The sequence below is a fragment of the Bos taurus genome, chromosome 5 (assembly GCF_002263795.3).
Source record: "Bos taurus isolate L1 Dominette 01449 registration number 42190680 breed Hereford chromosome 5, ARS-UCD2.0, whole genome shotgun sequence".
In the NCBI taxonomy this organism is placed as follows: domain Eukaryota; kingdom Metazoa; phylum Chordata; class Mammalia; order Artiodactyla; family Bovidae; genus Bos; species Bos taurus.
In genome coordinates, this window is record NC_037332.1 from 28,582,304 (window position 1) to 28,599,882 (window position 17,579).

The window sequence follows — 17,579 nt, forward strand, 5'->3', positions numbered from 1 at the left end:
TTCACTCAGTGGGACTTTTTCTAGCTTGTGTTAGACCCTTCCCCCTGTCACCAGGGCCTGCTCTCTCCTAGCACTTCCTTCCCTGGAATCAGGGAGTTCCAGGCTCTGGGGGTTCTCACAGAGTACACAGTCCTCGGGACAGGAGGTCTACAATCTGAGATACTCTGTCCTCTCTGCCTCAGTCACACCTAGAGCTCTAGCTCCCCAGAGGCTCTATCAGCCTCTTCTCCTCTCCTCTGTTCACAGGTCATCGTGATGTCAGGCCATGAGACCATCCGAGTTTTGGAGGTTGGAGTGGATGCCCAGATCCCTGCTGAGGAGGAGGGCAAAGCGCTGGAGGCTGTGGCCACCGAGGGCTCCCAGAGTGGAGGCCCTGCTGAAGCTGGTGAAGCTGCTGGTGAAGCTGGCCCAGACAACCCAGACTCCTCCGTGGAGGCAACTGGTATGAGGCCACTGCTCCCAGGGGCCATTGCTCCACCTGAGTCCCTTCCCGTGTTCCCCCTGGGGATCTAGCATGAATCCCAGGGGGCTAGGTGGCTTTAGGGGTGTGTTGTCTTCCTGTCCACTGGGCAGGCCTCTGGTCACAGCCTGCGCTGCTGTTCAGCTCCTAGACCACTCCTCAATCCCTGGAATGAGGGACCATTTTCAGTTATTTACAGACCTAAACTGGGATGGGTCAGGGTAAGGTGGGAGGAGAGTGGTGGGGCTCAGCTGAGGGGATTGCACTTTCTTTATTTTCAGACAAGGCTTTCCTGGGGCCCCTGCTGCAGCAGAGGGAAGCGAGAACAAGCAACATGTTCCCTTGCTTGCTCGCTCCCTGAGGGAGGACCAGCTTGTTCCTTATATGGGGTGAAGGTAGGGATGTGTCCAGGGGTCAGGCTGAAGGGGTGGCTTAGGTATTTTGCCCATCGCTTAGGTGGTGTGTGCAGGGGGCATGCACAGTCCTCTGCTTTTGCTCTAAGCTCTTCAAAAGTGGCGGTTGGGTTTTTTGATCTCTTTGTATTTTTTGTTCAGAATTTGCCGTAACTGCACACGCACACCAAGGGGACTGAATTAACCTCAGAGAGGGCTCCCAGGTCTAAACCAGACCCTCAGGCTCAAGGCAGAGAGGACTTAACCTTTAGGGTACTACCAGCCCTTGCAAATCAGTACCTTTTATGGTAGAGCTGGGAGGTGCAGGAGCTGGGGATGGAACAGCATCTTACCCACATTGGGCTAAGAATGTGTTAGGGAGGGCCTTGTAGAATCACAACTTCTCACTCCTGGCTAGACTGACACGCGTCTAGCCTGGTGGGCTTATCTGGGCTGTTTTTCTCCAAAGGAGACTTTAGGGCATGAGTTTGATTCTCCTGCATGCGGAATGGATGTGGCTGATTGACTCACACTGTCTGCCCTAATGATCCTGCAGTACAGCTGTGAGACGACCAGGCTGTTCTAAAAGCTGGCACTGGTTGTAGGCACTGCTTTCTGGGCACAGGGTACCCTTTCATTGACCTTGCAGAGTAGACATCTCTTTTTGCAGAAAGCCTGGGACCTCCTTTGCCAGTTCCCCCAGAAAGCCATGGTTCATCTCTCCTTGCCTTCTGCTGAACTTCACCGCTTCCCTAGATTGGTGATCTGGTTGGGGGAGGTGGGGTGGGCCAAGAGGAAGAGCCATGAAGAGAGCAAAGAGAACAGAAAACAGATGAAAACACTTCAAGATCTCACCTCCCTTGCTGTACTTGCAGATCGGTATATAGATCCATTTTGGAACCCTGGTATTTTATGTTTTCTCCTTTTGAGTAAAGGAATGACAAGACACATGACCATTTTCCCCAGCCTGGCGATGTTCTGCTTCCTTGTTGAGGAAGTGTCCTGGGCCAGTGTCCTGGTGACCAGGCAGGAAAAACAAGGATTCTCCATCTCTGCCACTCTTTCCATTCCTTTCCATTGTGAGGATGGAGCCCCTTTTCAGGAAATCTGGGAGGTTTTCCAGGTTTGTCCACAGTTCTTGTGTGTGTGTGTGTGTGTGTGTGTGTGTGTGTGAAGTTGCTTTAGTCATGTCCAACTCTTTGTGACCCTATGGACTGTAGCCTACCAGGCTCCTCTGTCCATGGGATTCTCCAGGCAAGCATACTGGAGTGGGTTGCCATGCCCCAGGGGATCTTCCCGACCCATGGATTGAACATGGGGTCTCCTGTGTCTCCTGCACTGCAGGTAGATTCTTTACCACTGAATCACCAGGGAAGCCCCCCACAGCGCTTCCCTTTCTTTTTTACCCTTTTATCCATCTTCCATATCTCATTTCCTCTAGTGCCTTAATTCTATTCCTTACCCAAAACGTACTCTCAGAAATGGATCCAAAACCAGTAATTTACATCTTAGCATGAGTGTTCATGGTAGTGTGCATCTTCTTCCAGAAGTTTATCTAATTAAGCCTTCATTAAAGTCTTCTTTGTAAAGGAATTTTAGTCATGGTCAAGCAGGCAGGGGAGGTATGTTGGTAGTAATTCCTAAGAAGTTGCCAGCTTAAATTGTAGCTTTGATAGAACGTTTCTGCATATGAAATATTGAGAAGGGTTTCCTCTTAAAACTAAGTAATAGGAAACTTTTTCCAGATGAAAAAAGAACCTAGTGATTTGTGCTACTCCATTCCCCAGACCTTGTTACACATACATATTTTTATACGTGTGGCCCCCGAGGACAGGCTAGGTAGTATGACAACTACCACCATATTATTTCATATTCTGTGTCCTTTATTAACAGATTCACTCACTGATTTTGGCTTTGGCTATTATCAAACTCCCTGGTTTTTTCATTGTCATAAACAGCTGTTTTGAATGGCCCTTTAATTCTATTTTTCTTTGAGGTGTAGTCCACTAAAATTCCTTCTGAAGAGAAATGAATTGTTTACACAGTAGGAAATCATTACATGGAAAAACACACAAAACCTTGCTATCAATGAGAGGAAAAGTAGTCGGCAAAGAGGTACCATCTATGCCTCTGAAGCCAGAAAAAGAAATCGTGATGAAGTCGAAACTGGGTGGTGCTGTGGAGAAACAGGGACATTGCTGATGGTTCTGCAGATTGGTTCAGTCTTCCTGAAAAGCAGTCTAGCAGGAAGCAAAAGACAAAAACCTAAATGTAGGTGAATCCTAGGCCCCATAGTCCCACTCTGGAAACGTATCCTAATGAAATGACTTACTTCTTCAGGTTGTAAGCTTTCTTCACTCATGCTTGTTACATGTCCATTTCCTCAGTTTCCTTTATAGGTTTCATCACACTTAAAAAAAAATAAACAGTAGCTGGTATTGTTGCTTGTTTTTATTTATTTATTTGGTTGTGTTGGGTCTCAGTTGCAGGATGTTGGATCTTCATTTTCCTTCACTGTGGTGCATGGACTCTCTAGTTATGGCACACGGGTTCAGTAATTGCAGTGCCTGGGCTTAGTTTCTCCACAACACTTGGAATCTTAGTTTCCCAACCAGGGATTGAGCCCGCATCCTCTGCATTGCAATGACACTTTGTCAAGTGAAATATTTTTTGAATTCTCAGAGGTTCAGATTATCCTTATCTTCTCTGATTTTTTTCAACAGTTAGAAATATATTTCCCCTTCACAGTGGACATAAATCTGCCATTTGGTTTTCTTTGGTATTTTATATGGTTTTTGTGGTTGCTTGTCTCTTTCATCCTTGAAGCAATCTGGATTTTTAAATTGTATACTGTGAATAGTCCTGGCTTAGGTTGGTGCCTTTCCAGATTAAAACAAGAGCTGGAAATGCAGGCTTGGAAGGTTCTGTAGTTCAGTGGTTCCCATTTTGTCCGTGTGTATCACAAGGGAGCTTAAAAGAAAGAGAGAGGTGAGGTTGCCGGCCTCCACTCCTGGACATTCTGACTCAGTTGGCCTAGAATAGGGTCTGGAAACCTATGCCCAGCCAGCATTAAGAAGCCACTCATCTGGTCTAACACCCAACACCTAGACTCCCTGTAATGTCTCACTATATATTAAATAACCCTTCTCCATATTGTTATGTGACTTTGAAGAATTTTTCTGCTAGGGGTCCCTACCTAACTAACTCTCACTTGGTTGAAAAGCTACAATTCATGGGAAGCTCCTTTGCTGCTGCTGCCGCTGCTAAGTCACTTCAGTCGTGTCCAACTCTGTGCGACCCCATAGATGGCAGCCCACCAGGCTCCCTTGTCCCTGGGATTCGCCAGGCAAGAACACTGGAGTGGGTTGCCATTGCCTTCTCCAATGCATGAAAGTGAAAAGTGAAAGTGAAGTCACTCAGTTGTGTCCGACTCTTAGTGACCCCCATGGACTGCAGCCCACGACTCCTCCGTCCGTGGGGTTTTCCAGGCAAGAGTAGTGGAATGGAGTGCCATTACCTTCTGCAGGGAAGCTCCTTTAGAACCTCCTAAAAGCTGCTCATCAGACTTCAGACCTCAAGGAGCAGCAGAGAAAAGTTATCTTGGAGAGCCCCGGGATCCTGAGTATGGCCCTGACATGTCACTTCCTAGGCTTCACCCTGCAGAAATCCTGCCCCTTCCCTGAGCCAACACTGCATCTCCAAAGTAGCCTGGGGGTAGAGTGACCATTGATCCAGTTGCTGGATGAGCCAATCAATCCCATTGATTCTGGCACCTTCTCTCCCTGACCCATGTTCATTTCTACTGCTGGTTATGTGATAGGTCCTAGCATCCTACCAAGCCAGGAGATGACAGGCTGATACCCACCTGTGCCTGGGTCTGCATTTTCTTCATCTGCATGTGTGACGAGGGTGGTGTACCTTCCAGGTCTGGCATAGGGCTTTGCAGCCTCCCATGCTCACTACCAGTAACTTTGGGGGAACTCCCTCTTTGGGCCAGGGAAGACCAGAGATCGGCCTCGGGTTGTGCAGAAGTGCAGTGCGGCACAGAGTCGTCCCACTCCGCCAGGTTCACTCCTTGTCCCTCTCTCTCCCAATGCTGCATGAAGTGAAGTCACTTCCGGGGATGCCTTCGAGCCCTGCCCCTGCCGTTGCCACCTTCAGCCAAGCTCCATGCCAGCCTCAGGCATCACAGACCCTGACGCCACTGGCTGTACAAGCTGCCCCCCAGGTAAGGGCCACCCCAGGGAGCTAGACAGAGGGCAGTGGGCAAGAGCAAGGCATGGGATAGCCAACATGGGCTGGCCATGGCATCTGGGAACTTCATGAGGCAGGACAGGGAAGGGGCTGTGGCTTGAGGGAGGGAATCTCCTACTAGGGACCCCTGGCCTTTCCCCTATCCCAGATCAGGCACCCTGGGAAAAGTAAGTCTACATTTGTCAGGTAATCCCCTCAGGTCCAGCAAGGATTATAAGATTACAGTAACTCTTCAAGTCATCTAATGATTGAATGAGTGAATACCCTTGTCAGCCCCTCTAGGGGGTTAGGAAGAGTTAATGGCTCCTCATTTAGAGCAGAGGGCAGCCCCAGCACAGCGAGAAGCTGCTCCAGGGGCCTCTAGGCAGACTGAGCACCCTGTGACATCTTTCACTGCACACACAGATATCCAAGGTGTCCGTCAGGAGTGTCCTCTATCATAGCTTCCCAGAGGCCTTTGTGGGTCTTGATGACTCAGTTCCACCAGCCCCTGCCCCTGCTTCCTGGTCACAAAGCATCAGTCCCATGGGCAAAGACCCAGGGAAGGCTTGGGAGGCGGCCAACCACGGTGGGAGAGACCTGTGACCCTTTCTGATCCTTGGGCAGGGCTGGGCTGTTTCTCCAGGGATGGGATAGTCCAGTCCAGGTCCCTCCTCAGGGATGGGCCTCCAGCTAGGGCTCGTCCCTTCCCGCCCTCATGCAGCCTTTTCCCCCCTCCCCTCAGAATTCTTTGTGTGTGGTCAGCTGGGTCTAAAAGACCCAGCGTTTGCGCTGTTGATGTTGATTTTTTATTTTTTCTTTTCTTTTTTGAAATCTTGTTTGCTTTTGCAGGTCTTGACTCAGGAAAACTTAGCCACAGTTCTGACAGGAGTTATGGTTCCAGCAGGGGCAGTTACTCAACCTCTTCTTATCCCCATCAGTATTGCAGGTCAAGTGGCTGGTCAACAGGGGCTGGCCGTGTGGACAATTCCTACTGCAACCGTGGCTGCCCTCCCAGGACTGACCGCTGCTTCTCCCACGGGGGGAATTTTCAAGCCACCTTTAGCCGGTCTCCAAGGTAACGGCAACTCTCCCCAGGACTGCACCAGGCCCCCGCCACCTTCCACTACCTTCCCTGCTCATGTGTTTGCCATGTTGGACTCCGAACCCGCGGCCCTCCCAGGGCAAGAGCCCTGGAGTCTGGATCTGGTGCCCCAGGCCCCCAGCCACAGAGCTGCTGCACCACATCAGGACTCTAGGCCAAGACACCACGCTGGCCCAGCAGGCCTGTCTTCCTTCAGCCAACTGTCTGGGACTGCCCTCCCCCCTACGCCAGACCTCACCCTGTGACCAGCCTCCTGAGAAGGACTGCAAGAAGATTCCACTTCTGGTTCTGAACCTACACATCTCCAGGCCCTAGGGAGGGGGGATGAGAGATGTTGGCATGTGCCACCCCTGCAAGGATCAAGGGAATCACAGCAGCCTGTGCCCCCACCCCAATGCCCCGACCCCCGTCTCATTCTTGTACCAGATCCCTTGGGATTGGAGCTGCTCTGGCCCGCGGCTAGGCATTTGAGCGCCTCTGTCTCTGCCTTGCTCCATAGCAGCTGCCGTGCTGAACACCGCTCTCCCGGCGCCTGTACAAGCCGCCCCACCAGCCCAGCCCTCCTCGCCTGCCCAGCCCCGACCACCGGCCCAGCCCCAGACGCTGTTCCAGCCCCAGCCACTGCTGCAGACCACACCGGCCATTCTACCGCAGCCCACTGCTGCCACCGCCACTGCCCCCACCCCCAAGTCTGTGGACACCCCCACACAGATCACCGTTCAGCCTGCAGGCTTCGCATTCAGCCCGGGAATCGTAAGCTGCTGCCCTCACCCAAGCCTCACCGGGGATGGACTGGATCTCTGGCCAAGGGTGAACCTGACCCTTCCCACGGGGCAGTATGGAGGTGGAGGACCAGCCCCCTGAATGCGGCTCTTTTCCAACACTTCGGCAGAGATGGGCTCCTTCCGAGGCAGCTGCCAGCCCATGCATCCCAGCCAAGAGCAGACAACCTCTGCCAAGAGGGCTGGCCCAACCTTCCAGAACCTGGACCATGGACCAGCCTTGGAGGGTGGGATGATGTCTGGGGATTGCAAACTTGTGAGCTGTCACCAAAGTGGCGCTAGAGGCTCACGGCCCCATGCCAGTGTCTATCCAGTGTGGCTCCTGGCTTGGTAGTGGAGCTGTTAGGCATGAGTAGATGGCCTCTAGTTAGATGTGGCTAGAGTCACATCAGCCTCTCCAGCCTGGCCCTTCTACTGTCCCAGGGTTGGCCTGAAAGATTAGCCAGAGGTACTCCTCCATGACTGTGGCCCCGCCCTTCCCTGCTCACCTTCTGCAGCCCCTGGCCCTGGATACCATTCAGTTGGTGGACTTGGGCTTGCAGCCCACACTCACATCTGCCCAGCATCGGTTACCCCCACCCCTGTCCCAATATCCTCAGCCCTCTTCCCTCTGCCTTGGGCTCTTTCTTGTCCCGTTGCCTCTGAGCAAGGCTCTTCCTCCACCCACAGATCAGTGCTGCCTCCCTCGGGGGACAGACCCAGATCCTGGGCTCCCTCACCACAACTCCGGTCATTGCCAACGCCATTCCCAGCATGCCAGGGATCAGCAGTCAGATTCTCACCAACGCTCAGGGTCAGGCAAGTGGTCAAAGCCAGGCGGAGGGGTGGGGACTGTGGAGATGCTGGCTGTTGGGGAGGGGCAGGACTGGGTCATAGAAACTCAACCAGGGTGAGAAGCTGCTATTCATTACTGCTTGTGTGACAGCTCTCTGCTGACACTGAGGCCAGGCAGGGGCATCGCCCCCACCCCAACCCTGGCGGTGCTCACTCTTGTTGGGAGTTTTCATTTAGGGAGCCCTCGCTTTGTGGCCATGTTCTGTGGTAGGTGCTTTCTCATACATTGTGCCACTTCATTCTGAGTACAACCCGTTGGGTGGAGATTTTTGTTCCCATTTTACAGGAGAGAAGGCTGAGGTTTGGAGAAATTAAGCTAGTTAAAGTGTGGCAGAGCAGGGCTTCACATGTAGGCCCCTCCTGCTCCCTTACGGCTCTGGAGAGAGAATAGAGAAGCAACCCCCAGAGCGTGAATCCTTCACTTTACTGAGAGGACATGGAGGCCCAGAAGGGTTAGGTGACTTGTCTAAGTCCCTTCCTGCCAGTGTAGGGGTTTGGGTTGGGGGTGGAGCTGGATGCTACCCTCACACTTGGGGTCCCTGTGTTTCCTCCCAGGTTATTGGAACACTTCCTTGGGTAGTGAACTCGGCTAGCGTGGCGGCCCCAGCACCGGCCCAAAGCCTGCAGGTCCAGGCTGTGACCCCCCAGCTGTTGTTGAACGCCCAGGGCCAGGTGATCGCGACCCTGGCCAGCAGCCCCCTGCCTCCTCCTGTGGCTGTCCGGAAGCCAAGCACTCCTGAGTCCCCTGCTAAGAGTGAGGTACAAGGGTTGGGTTGGGGGAGGGTGGCAGGCAGTGCTGTCAGGCATGAGCAGCCTCCCTCCAGAGGCTGGGCAGGACAACATTATTTTCCAAAGCCCCTGGGAAAGCAGGACACCTCCCAAAAGTGGAGGGAGGCTGAAGGTGGAAGGTCCCTTTGGTTCACACGTGCTCTGCCCAGAAAAACACCACCACCACCCCGCTCCTTACCCCCACACACCAAACGTGTGTATATGTGCCCTCAGAGGCCAGTGCCACTCTGAGAAGGCCAGGGAAGGGTGATCAAAGTAAACTGGGCCTTGGGACTTCCCTGGTGGTTCAGTGCTTAAGACTCTGTACTTCCAATGCAGGGCATGCAGGTTCAATCCTTGGTAGGAGAACTAAGATCCCACATGCTGCAGGGTGAAGCCAAAAAAAAAAAAATGTTAATTGGGGCTCAATCAAATCCAGGGTGAACAAATTGCTGGAAAGGCCCTGGGAGGTTCCTTCTGCACCCTCTTCCTCTTCACTCCTTCATCCCTCCACCCCTCCTCCACTCTGCACTGTGGCATCGATTATTCACTCACATGTTCATTCTAGGAGCTGTTTTGAGTGCTGAAGATATGGAGATGAATAAGATGCCCTTCCTTGCCTTAGGTAGCCCGGCATCAGAGACTATTAAAGTCAGTGTGGCAAAGGCTTGGGTAGGGGCAGGATAAGGTGCTTTAGGAACCCACTCTGCTGACTGAGGAGTTTGACAAGGCTTCACAGAGTGCGACGTTGAACTAATCTAAAGGGATGGGTTGGATGGGAGATTCTTCTACTTCCACAGAACTGCAGGAAGTACAGTGTGCCAGAGCAGGGGTTCTCAAACTTGAGTGTGCCGAAGAACCACCTGGAGGGCATGCTAGGATGCAGATTTCCAGGCCTCACCTTGAGTCTCATACAGTAGGTCTGGAGTGGGGCTGAAGGATTCACATCTCTAACAAGTTCCTAGGTGATGTTGAGGCTTGTGGTTCTCAAATGTGATATGCTGCTTCCCAGCTTCATTGAATAACCTCAGCCTCATCTATAGAAGGAGAAGGCAATGGCAACCCACTCCAGTACTCTCACCTGGAAAATCCCATGGACAGAGGAGCCTGGTAGGCTGCAGTCCATGGGGTTGCTAAGAGTCGGACACGACTGAGCAACTTCACTTTCACTTTTCCTTTCATGCATTGGAGAAGGAAATGGCAACCCACTCCAGTGTTCTTGCCTGGAGAATCCTAGGGACGGGGGAGCCTGGTGGGCTGCTGTCTATGGGGTCGCACAGAGTCAGACACGACTGAAGCGACTTAGCAGCAGCAGTAGCATCTATAGAATGAGAATGATAAGATACCAACTTAAGTTATGAATGTTAAAGATACATTACACAGAAGGTTGGCACACAAAGTGAAATGTGTGTAAAGTGTGTAAAAAATGGTACTCTTATTGTTATACTAGGTAATGGGGAGTCACCGAAAGGTTTTTAGCAGGGAAGTGGCTAGTTAGATGTGTATTTTTAAAATTCCCTTTATTATCCAGGTGGAGCCAAGAATTGGACTGTGCTGTGACTTGAGTCCTATTTGTTGTTGTTCAGTCGCTCAGTCGGGTCCAACTCTTTGCGACCCCATGGACAGCAGCACGCCAGGCTTCCCTGTCCTTCACCATCTCCCAGAGTTTGCTCAAACTCATGTCCATTGAGTCGGTGATGTCATCCAACCATCTCATCCTCTGTCGCCCCCTTCTCCTTCTGCCCTCAATCTTTCCCAGCATCAGAGTCTTTTCCAATGAGTCGACTCTTCCCATTAGGGAGCCAAAATATCAGGGCTTCAGCTCCAGCATCAGTCCTTCCAGTGAATATTCAGGGTCAATTTCCTTTAAGATTGACTGGTTTGATCTCCTTGCTGTCCGGGGGACTCTCAAGAGTCTTCTCCAGCACCACAATTTGAAGGCATCAATTCTTCAGCCCTCAGCTATTAGGAGACAGCTTAAAGAATTCTAGCCAGAGACAAGGAGCTCCAAACAAGGCCCTGGGGATGACTAGGGAATGAATTTTTAAGCTACCAGGAGGCAGAATGCAGGGAACAAGGCCCATCCTAGAGAAATCTGCACTTTCATGAAGCTTAAAAAAAAAAAATCATACTTCAAATACTGATTTCATATATTTATAGTTTATCCTGATTGTAAATATAAGTTGTTTATTAAAATTCCAACATTATGTATGATGTCAAAAAGTAAAAATCCTTTCTAACTCCACTTCCAGAGATGACTTCTGTTGACACTTCACTTTATATGACTCCAGAATTTTTTTCTTGGAAATTTGTATTTTTTTAAAGGAATTATTCCATAAAAATTGTTTTTCACCTTACTTTTTTTTTTCTTTCACTTAGCACTGTGACTCAGAGGTCTTTCCATGGCAGTTATTAAGAGATATTCTTTTTCATGGCTGCACAGTGTCTTACTGTAGCGAGGTCCCAAAAGTCATTTGCCAGTTACCTATTAATGGGTATGGGGTTTTCCCGGTGGCTCAGAGGTAAAGAATCCGCCTGCAATGCAGGTGACGCAGGAGACGCTGGTTCAGTCCCGGGGTGAGGTAGATCCCCTGGAGGAGGGCATGGCAAGCCACTCCAGTATTCTTGCCTGGAGTGTCCCATGGATAGAGGAGCCTGATGGGCTACAGTCTATATGGTTGCACAGATTTGGAAACGACTGAAGCGACTTAGCACACATGCTCGCATGCATTAATGGACATTTGGGGTGTGGTGGCTCTAGAATCAGGTTTAGGTTTCTCCTTTGAGGGCAGAGACTTGAAAGCAGTTATCTCAAGGGCGGATACTTGGAGCTTTGACCAAGTACGCTGAACCTTTCTGAGCCTCTGACCTGCCCGGGTCATAGACACCTGCAAGGCCTCGGCTCGGTGGGGCACATCCTATGCTTATTTTGGAGGTCATCATCATTCAGTTCAGTTCAGTTCAGTCGCTCAGTCGTGTCCAACTCTTTGCGACCCCATGAATCGCAGCACGCCAGGCCTCCCTGTCCATCACCAACTCCCGGAGTTCACCCAAACTCATTTGTATCGAGTCGGTGACGCCATTCAGCCATCTCATCCTCTGTCGTCCCTTTCTCCTCCTGCCCCCAATCCCTCCCAGCATCAGGGTCTTTTCTAATGAGTCAACTCTTCATGTGAGGTGGCCAAAGTATTGGAGTTTCAGCCTCAGCATCAGTCCTTCCAATGAACACCCAGGACTGGTCTCCTTTAGGATGGACTGGTTGGATCTCCTTGCCTGGGTGGATGCTGATGCATAGCTTCTAGTCTTGCCGTTTGATGGGGCACAGGTAAAAGTGTGCTGGGTGAGGAAGGATTCCATGCCCGCTTTTGCCTTACCTCTGGACTGCCCACCCTGCTGAGCCAAGCAGGCGGGCAGTGGGGGTTTGGTGGCTCTTCTTCTCACAGGTGCAGCCCATCCAGCCCACACCAGCCATGCCCCAGCCGGCCGTGGTCATCGCCAGCCCAGCCCCAGCGGCCAAGCCTGCTGCCTCTGCTCCTATCCCGATCACCTGCTCAGAGACCCCTACGGTCAGCCAGCTGGTGTCCAGTAAGTGGCTCCAAGGGAAGGGTATGGTGAAGGGGTGAGGCATTTATTCGGACACCCTGACCACATTAGATGATTCTCCCCTTAGTAAACTTTCCAGAGTCCAAAAGGGAAGAGCACAGGCCCATTGCCAGGAACTGACTTTCTTATTCTCATTCTATGGAGCTAGATTCTGTGCATGACCGTGGTGGAGGCTGCTTAGCCGGCTGTCTGGCTGCTTCTCTGAGAAGCCAAATCATTGGCTGTCTCTCCTATGGTCTCTCACCAGTATTTGAAGAATGTGGGTAGCTAACAGGTGTGCGTGGGGCCAGCCTGGGGAGAATCAGGGAGGGTCAACAGTTAGAGCTGGAAGAACTTAAAATAGACCTCTATCTACAGGCACCTTGGTCCTGGCCCATTGCTCCCATCTTGTTTGTCTTGGAGACAGGAATGATGAAGGTCTTAAGGGTACACAGGCTTTTTGTCAAATGTCCTGATCCCTCACTACTCACCAGGGCTAGGCCAATGGGCGGGGTAAGCAGTGATGATTGTCTGTCTTACACACTCACCCCTGCCCCCTTCCTCTGGCCTAGAGCCACATACCCCAAGTCTGGATGAGGACGGGATCAACTTAGAAGAGATCCGGGAGTTTGCCAAGAACTTTAAGATCCGGCGGCTATCCCTGGGCCTCACACAGACCCAGGTGGGTCAGGCTCTGACTGCAACGGAAGGCCCAGCTTACAGCCAGTCAGCCATTTGCCGGTGAGTAAGACTGCCTGGACAAGAGCAGGACACTCACAGGAGCTCAGGTATCTGGCGCTTAGACATGAACACCTGGAGTAGTCAAAGTCTTTCTGGGGCCCTCTGAAGTTTATCCTCCAATCCTGAGCATTTATATTATCTATTTAGGAGGAATCCAAGATCCTGATCCAGTTAGGAATCCTAGAGGGACAGGAGTACAGCTTATGAAATTAATCACAAGAGTGGGAACTTCGGTTCTGGCTTGGTTCTGAACTATAACCGACCATCACCTCTATCATGCTTCCACCCCCCCATCTTGTGAGACATGACTCTGAAATGATGTAACTGACTTTTCTGTATGCAGTGTACAGACTGGTTCCGGTGCCTGTATTATAGTTGATTGTAAAGTGTAAATCAACTATACTTCAATTTTTTTTAATGGTGAAAGATAAAATAAAAAGCACATCCCTAAGCCATGTGCTTTTTCTAAAAAGCACATGGCTAGGTATGGCCAAAAGGTTTCATCTGTTTGCCAACTCTCTATATTAGATTAGAGTGACTATTAAGATACAATGTCATGTTGGGAATTCTGTAGTCTCATCTGGGCTCAGCCAGAAAGAGTATTCTGACTTAGTGATGTTGCAGTTGGAGGAAGACAGCACTTAGGACATCTATTTGCCATCTTTGGAGGCCTCTCAACATGATTCCTCAAAGGACCTCACCCATTTGGGTGTGAACGTTTTGGAATGGTGTTCATAAAGCAGCTGCCCTGTTATCATTGTACTGTAAACAGGCCATGGGAATGGTCTCCCTGTTATGACCTGGGAGACAGGACAATCTGAGGAGTCTGGGCTGGGCCGAGCCAGGGGATATTAGTAGGAGTTGTGAGGGGAGCACAGGTCTGCCAGCCCCAGGAGGAGCAGCCCCCTGAAGCCAGCACTCACCCCTGGGGTTGGGAGTAAGACACTGTCACTGTCCCTTCCTGGGCCTGGGTCACCCACAGGTTTGAGAAGCTGGACATCACGCCCAAGAGTGCCCAGAAGCTGAAGCCGGTGCTGGAGAAGTGGCTGCATGAAGCTGAACTCCGGAACCAGGAAGGCCAGCAGAACCTGATGGAGTTTGTGGGAGGTGAGCCCTCCAAGAAACGTAAGCGCCGCACCTCCTTTACCCCCCAGGCCATAGAGGCTCTCAATGCCTACTTCGAGAAGAACCCGCTGCCCACAGGCCAGGAGATCACCGAGATTGCAAAGGAGCTCAACTATGACCGGGAAGTTGTGCGGGTCTGGTTCTGCAACCGGCGCCAGACACTCAAGAACACCAGCAAGCTGAACGTCTTTCAGATCCCTTAGGGCTCAGCCCCCAGCCCTGTGTTCCAGCACTTTGTACCTCCCTTGGCATCTGGCTCCGGCTGCCACCCTGCGGCATCCGTCATTCTGCTGCCTGTGGCTGTGATTGTCCTGGGTTGTGAGACTCCACCATGCACCTGTGTGTCAGCTGCCTCCCTCCTCTTCCCCGTGTCGTCCGCATCCCAGGGAGGGCAGTGGGGCCCACCTGAGACCTCCAGGTTTGAGGCTGGTCATGCTGCAGGAGGGGATTTGTTGTGTCACTTAAAGAAGCACTTTGCTGATGTGTGTTTTAAAGGGTGAATTCTGGTTGGGAACCAGAGGCTCCCCATCTTTGGGACGGGGCTGTCTTTAGGACCACTGGCCATTAGCTCTTGTTTTTGATGGCACTCTCTCCACTGTCTCTTCTCTGTTCCTCTGTGTGACCGTGGCAGGTACAGCGGCTCGTGCAGTGGGACCACAGCCTCACCCACCTACCCTCTGCCTGCAGGCACACTGTCCCCCAACAAAATCCAAGAGATCTTGTTCTGAAAAGTGTGATGTGCAGCTCAGAAAGTCAGATTCCATGTATGCCTCGACCTCAAGGTCAGGGGGTTTCCATAGACCTGGGGCCAGAACACATGATCGCTCCCATCTCTCCTTGGCTCCTATGTAGGGGAAATTGCACTAAAGCAGAATTTTTTCTTTTATACATCATGTCGGAAGAAATCAGCAGTGAACTCTAGCTGTCCTGGAGTTGACCTGAGTCTATAGCATGTTGTGAAGTGAAAGTCACTCAGTTGTGTCCGACTCTTTGCGACCCATGGACTGTATAGTCCGTGGGATTCTCCAGGCCAGAATACTGGAGTGGGTAGCCTTTCCCTTCTTCAGGGAATCTTTGACCCAGGGGTCAAACCCAGGTCTCCTGCGTTGCAGACATTGCAACCAGCTAAGCCAGCAGGTTGGGAACTTGATAAATAAGGCATCTCTCCCAGATTTTAATCTGATCTCTGTCTGTGACCATCTCCGCATCAGAATGATGTGGTTAAGAGAACTTGCAGCCTGGAAAACCCCCTTGCCCAGATAAGCAGGCACTCAGGGGCAGGGGCGGGGGAGGGGAAATGAGGATAGGAATGCTGAGTCTCTCTTGCCCTCACACTCACCTCCCACCCAGTCCTGGGGTCTTCTCATAAGCAGCAAATGAAATGACACCAGACGGGAAGGTCCTGGGAAAAGCCCACATCCAGAAAGAGTGGACAGCAGCCTGGGAAGGTCCTCTGTGGAAGGTGACTTAACTAATTTTCTTTGTAACTTGCAGTCTTGGATACCAGAGGAGAAATCTAATTTTGTCCAGAGTCTTAGACCATGTGTTTGTGTGAACAAGCCCCCCAGAGTGCTTCTGAGTTAAGAATACCCCTAGAGCAGACTGGGTTTTGCCTTTAGAGAGGGTATCTGTGGTACACTGGAGCTTAGCATCTCCTGCAAGATGTTCAGTGAGTTTCCCATTCTCCCTGCAGCTGGGCGTCCCCTGGAACTCAGTATGTGACTCCGGGAGGTCAGGAGGGCACTGGGAGGTTTGCTAGAGGAGCCCAGACCTGCTATGTAGACTAGACTTAAAGGTCACGCACAAGTCACAGGGGTCAGCCGCCCCCGCCTTTCACAACTCCTGTCCTTACAGAACCTGGTCTCTAGCAGCTGCCCTCACGCAATAAACCCTGAAGAAGTGACTGCCAGGTGAGGGCATGTCGCCACCTCCATGGGACACTGGTGCAGAGCCCAGCCTTGCTTCCTCTGGAAGACTGGGTTTCCTTTCCCACGAAGCTGGTGCGTCCCAGGTCTTTCAGGGCCACTGTGGCCGTCGTCTTGGTGGCCCTGCCAGTGAGAGGGCACTTGTGTGTCAAATTGCCACGTACGCGCACACACACCCCCCACACCACTGGATTCTGACCAACCAGACTTGCTCAAGTGTGGTGGGGAATGAGGAAGCAGGTGCGCACCTCGCTTGCCGCAGCCTCCCAGCAGAGAATACGTCTCCAAGGGTAAGGCTGCACACTCAAGTTCAAGGTTATCCACCCGACCCAATGAGGTGACAGGCGCACTTGAGAGGGGTGTCGTAAACAAGTTTTCAGGGAGAATCAAGTACCAGAGTTTGTGAAGGATTCAGTGACTTACAGTTCAATTAATTAGAGAGATACAGGTTTTTACCCTCAGGCCTTTGCATTCAGATATGCTTTCTTTCTTGCGAGAGACAAGTGGGTCCTGGCTGGTGCACACAGGAGTAGCATGCGATCCAGGGCGTGTCCATGGCAGTGGATATGCCGGAGGACACCATCTGTCCTGAGTCACGGCAGGAAAAAGCTGCTCTAAATTAGGCCTGGCCATGCTTTCTTAGCTCCTCCCACATCTAAATCTGTCTTCCCAAGGCTGGGTAGAACGAAAGCTTTTCTTCTGCCGGAATGATGGGTTGGTCTTTCAGAGAAACAAGCCCAGGGGGAGGGGGGTCAGAGTGTTTGCAAGCTGAATTCCCCAGGCAGGGGCTACAGGGTGTCCCTGAAGTACGCACACAGCGGAGCTCACCAACTTGATCTCTGCTCTTACTGCCCCACCGTAGGGCCCCCAGAAGCAGCTATGGCCCTGAGGTGGGGTTTTGTTTTGTTTATATCCTTGTTAAGAGCAGCATCAGACTCTGAAGGGACTTGATACTGATTTTGTTTTAAAAGCACCTTTCTGGTTACCAGCTAGAGCTCAGTGGCTCCTTTGCCATGGAAAGGCAGGCGGAAGGGCAGAAGAAGCTTCACTGTTTGCATGTGGTTTTGTTTTTGTTTCAAAGACCAAAATGGTTTATGGCTTAATGAATTGGCTGAGGCCTTTGACCCTGCACTAATCATGACATTTTATCCAAGTGGGGTTCAGGGAGAGAACTCAGCCAAGTGGATTAAAGAACCTGTTTGAATTTGGAATGAGAGGCCCTGGCATTTTTGTATGTCCTTGGAAATCCAATCACCTTCCTATGCCTAGATTCCCTTCCTGTCTCACAGGCCAGGCTCTGACACCGAGGTTCTAACTGTTCCTGGACGTGGACAAAGTCTGCTGAGAGCTGGAGTGAGGGGTGGGACGGGGAGAATGGGGGGAGGGGGCAAGCACTTGGTGTAGTTGTGTGGAATAAACAGTATTTTTTCTTTTGTACTGGTCTGCTTGTTTCTCTTTTACCTCTCAGAGTGATGTAAGAAAATCAGGGTCAGAGACCAGGGGATGAGCTAGCTGCCTTTGCTGGCAGAGCTTGTGGCCTGGAAAATCCCATTGCAAGAGGAGGAGGATCAGTGCCCTGGACTCCTGCTTCCCGGCCATGATCTCCCTGTGGGGTACAGGGTCAAGCGGGTG

The 17,579-nt window shown here is 51.5% G+C and overlaps 1 protein-coding gene across 6 annotated transcripts in view; it reads left to right on the top strand.

Annotated features, from left to right (window-relative positions):
- The window catches only part of POU6F1 (POU class 6 homeobox 1), a 28,807-nt gene extending 11,428 nt beyond the window's left edge, over positions 1–17,379 (top strand). For 5 of the 6 annotated variants that reach the window (XM_002687268.6, XM_005206344.5, XM_059886882.1 and 2 more), the window contains 9 exons: positions 247–442; positions 4,959–5,080; positions 5,938–6,163; positions 6,690–6,943; positions 7,642–7,770; positions 8,362–8,565; positions 12,018–12,159; positions 12,729–12,897; positions 13,880–17,379. In XM_002687268.6, coding sequence (XP_002687314.2) covers positions 247–442; positions 4,959–5,080; positions 5,938–6,163; positions 6,690–6,943; positions 7,642–7,770; positions 8,362–8,565; positions 12,018–12,159; positions 12,729–12,897; positions 13,880–14,225 — 1,788 coding nt within the window. In that variant the 3' untranslated portion in view covers positions 14,226–17,379. The remainder of the gene's footprint in view (positions 1–246; positions 443–4,958; positions 5,081–5,937; positions 6,164–6,689; positions 6,944–7,641; positions 7,771–8,361; positions 8,566–12,017; positions 12,160–12,728; positions 12,898–13,879) is intronic. The other variant, XM_059886884.1, reaches the window with a different exon arrangement.
- The last annotated feature ends 200 nt before the right edge of the window (positions 17,380–17,579 follow it).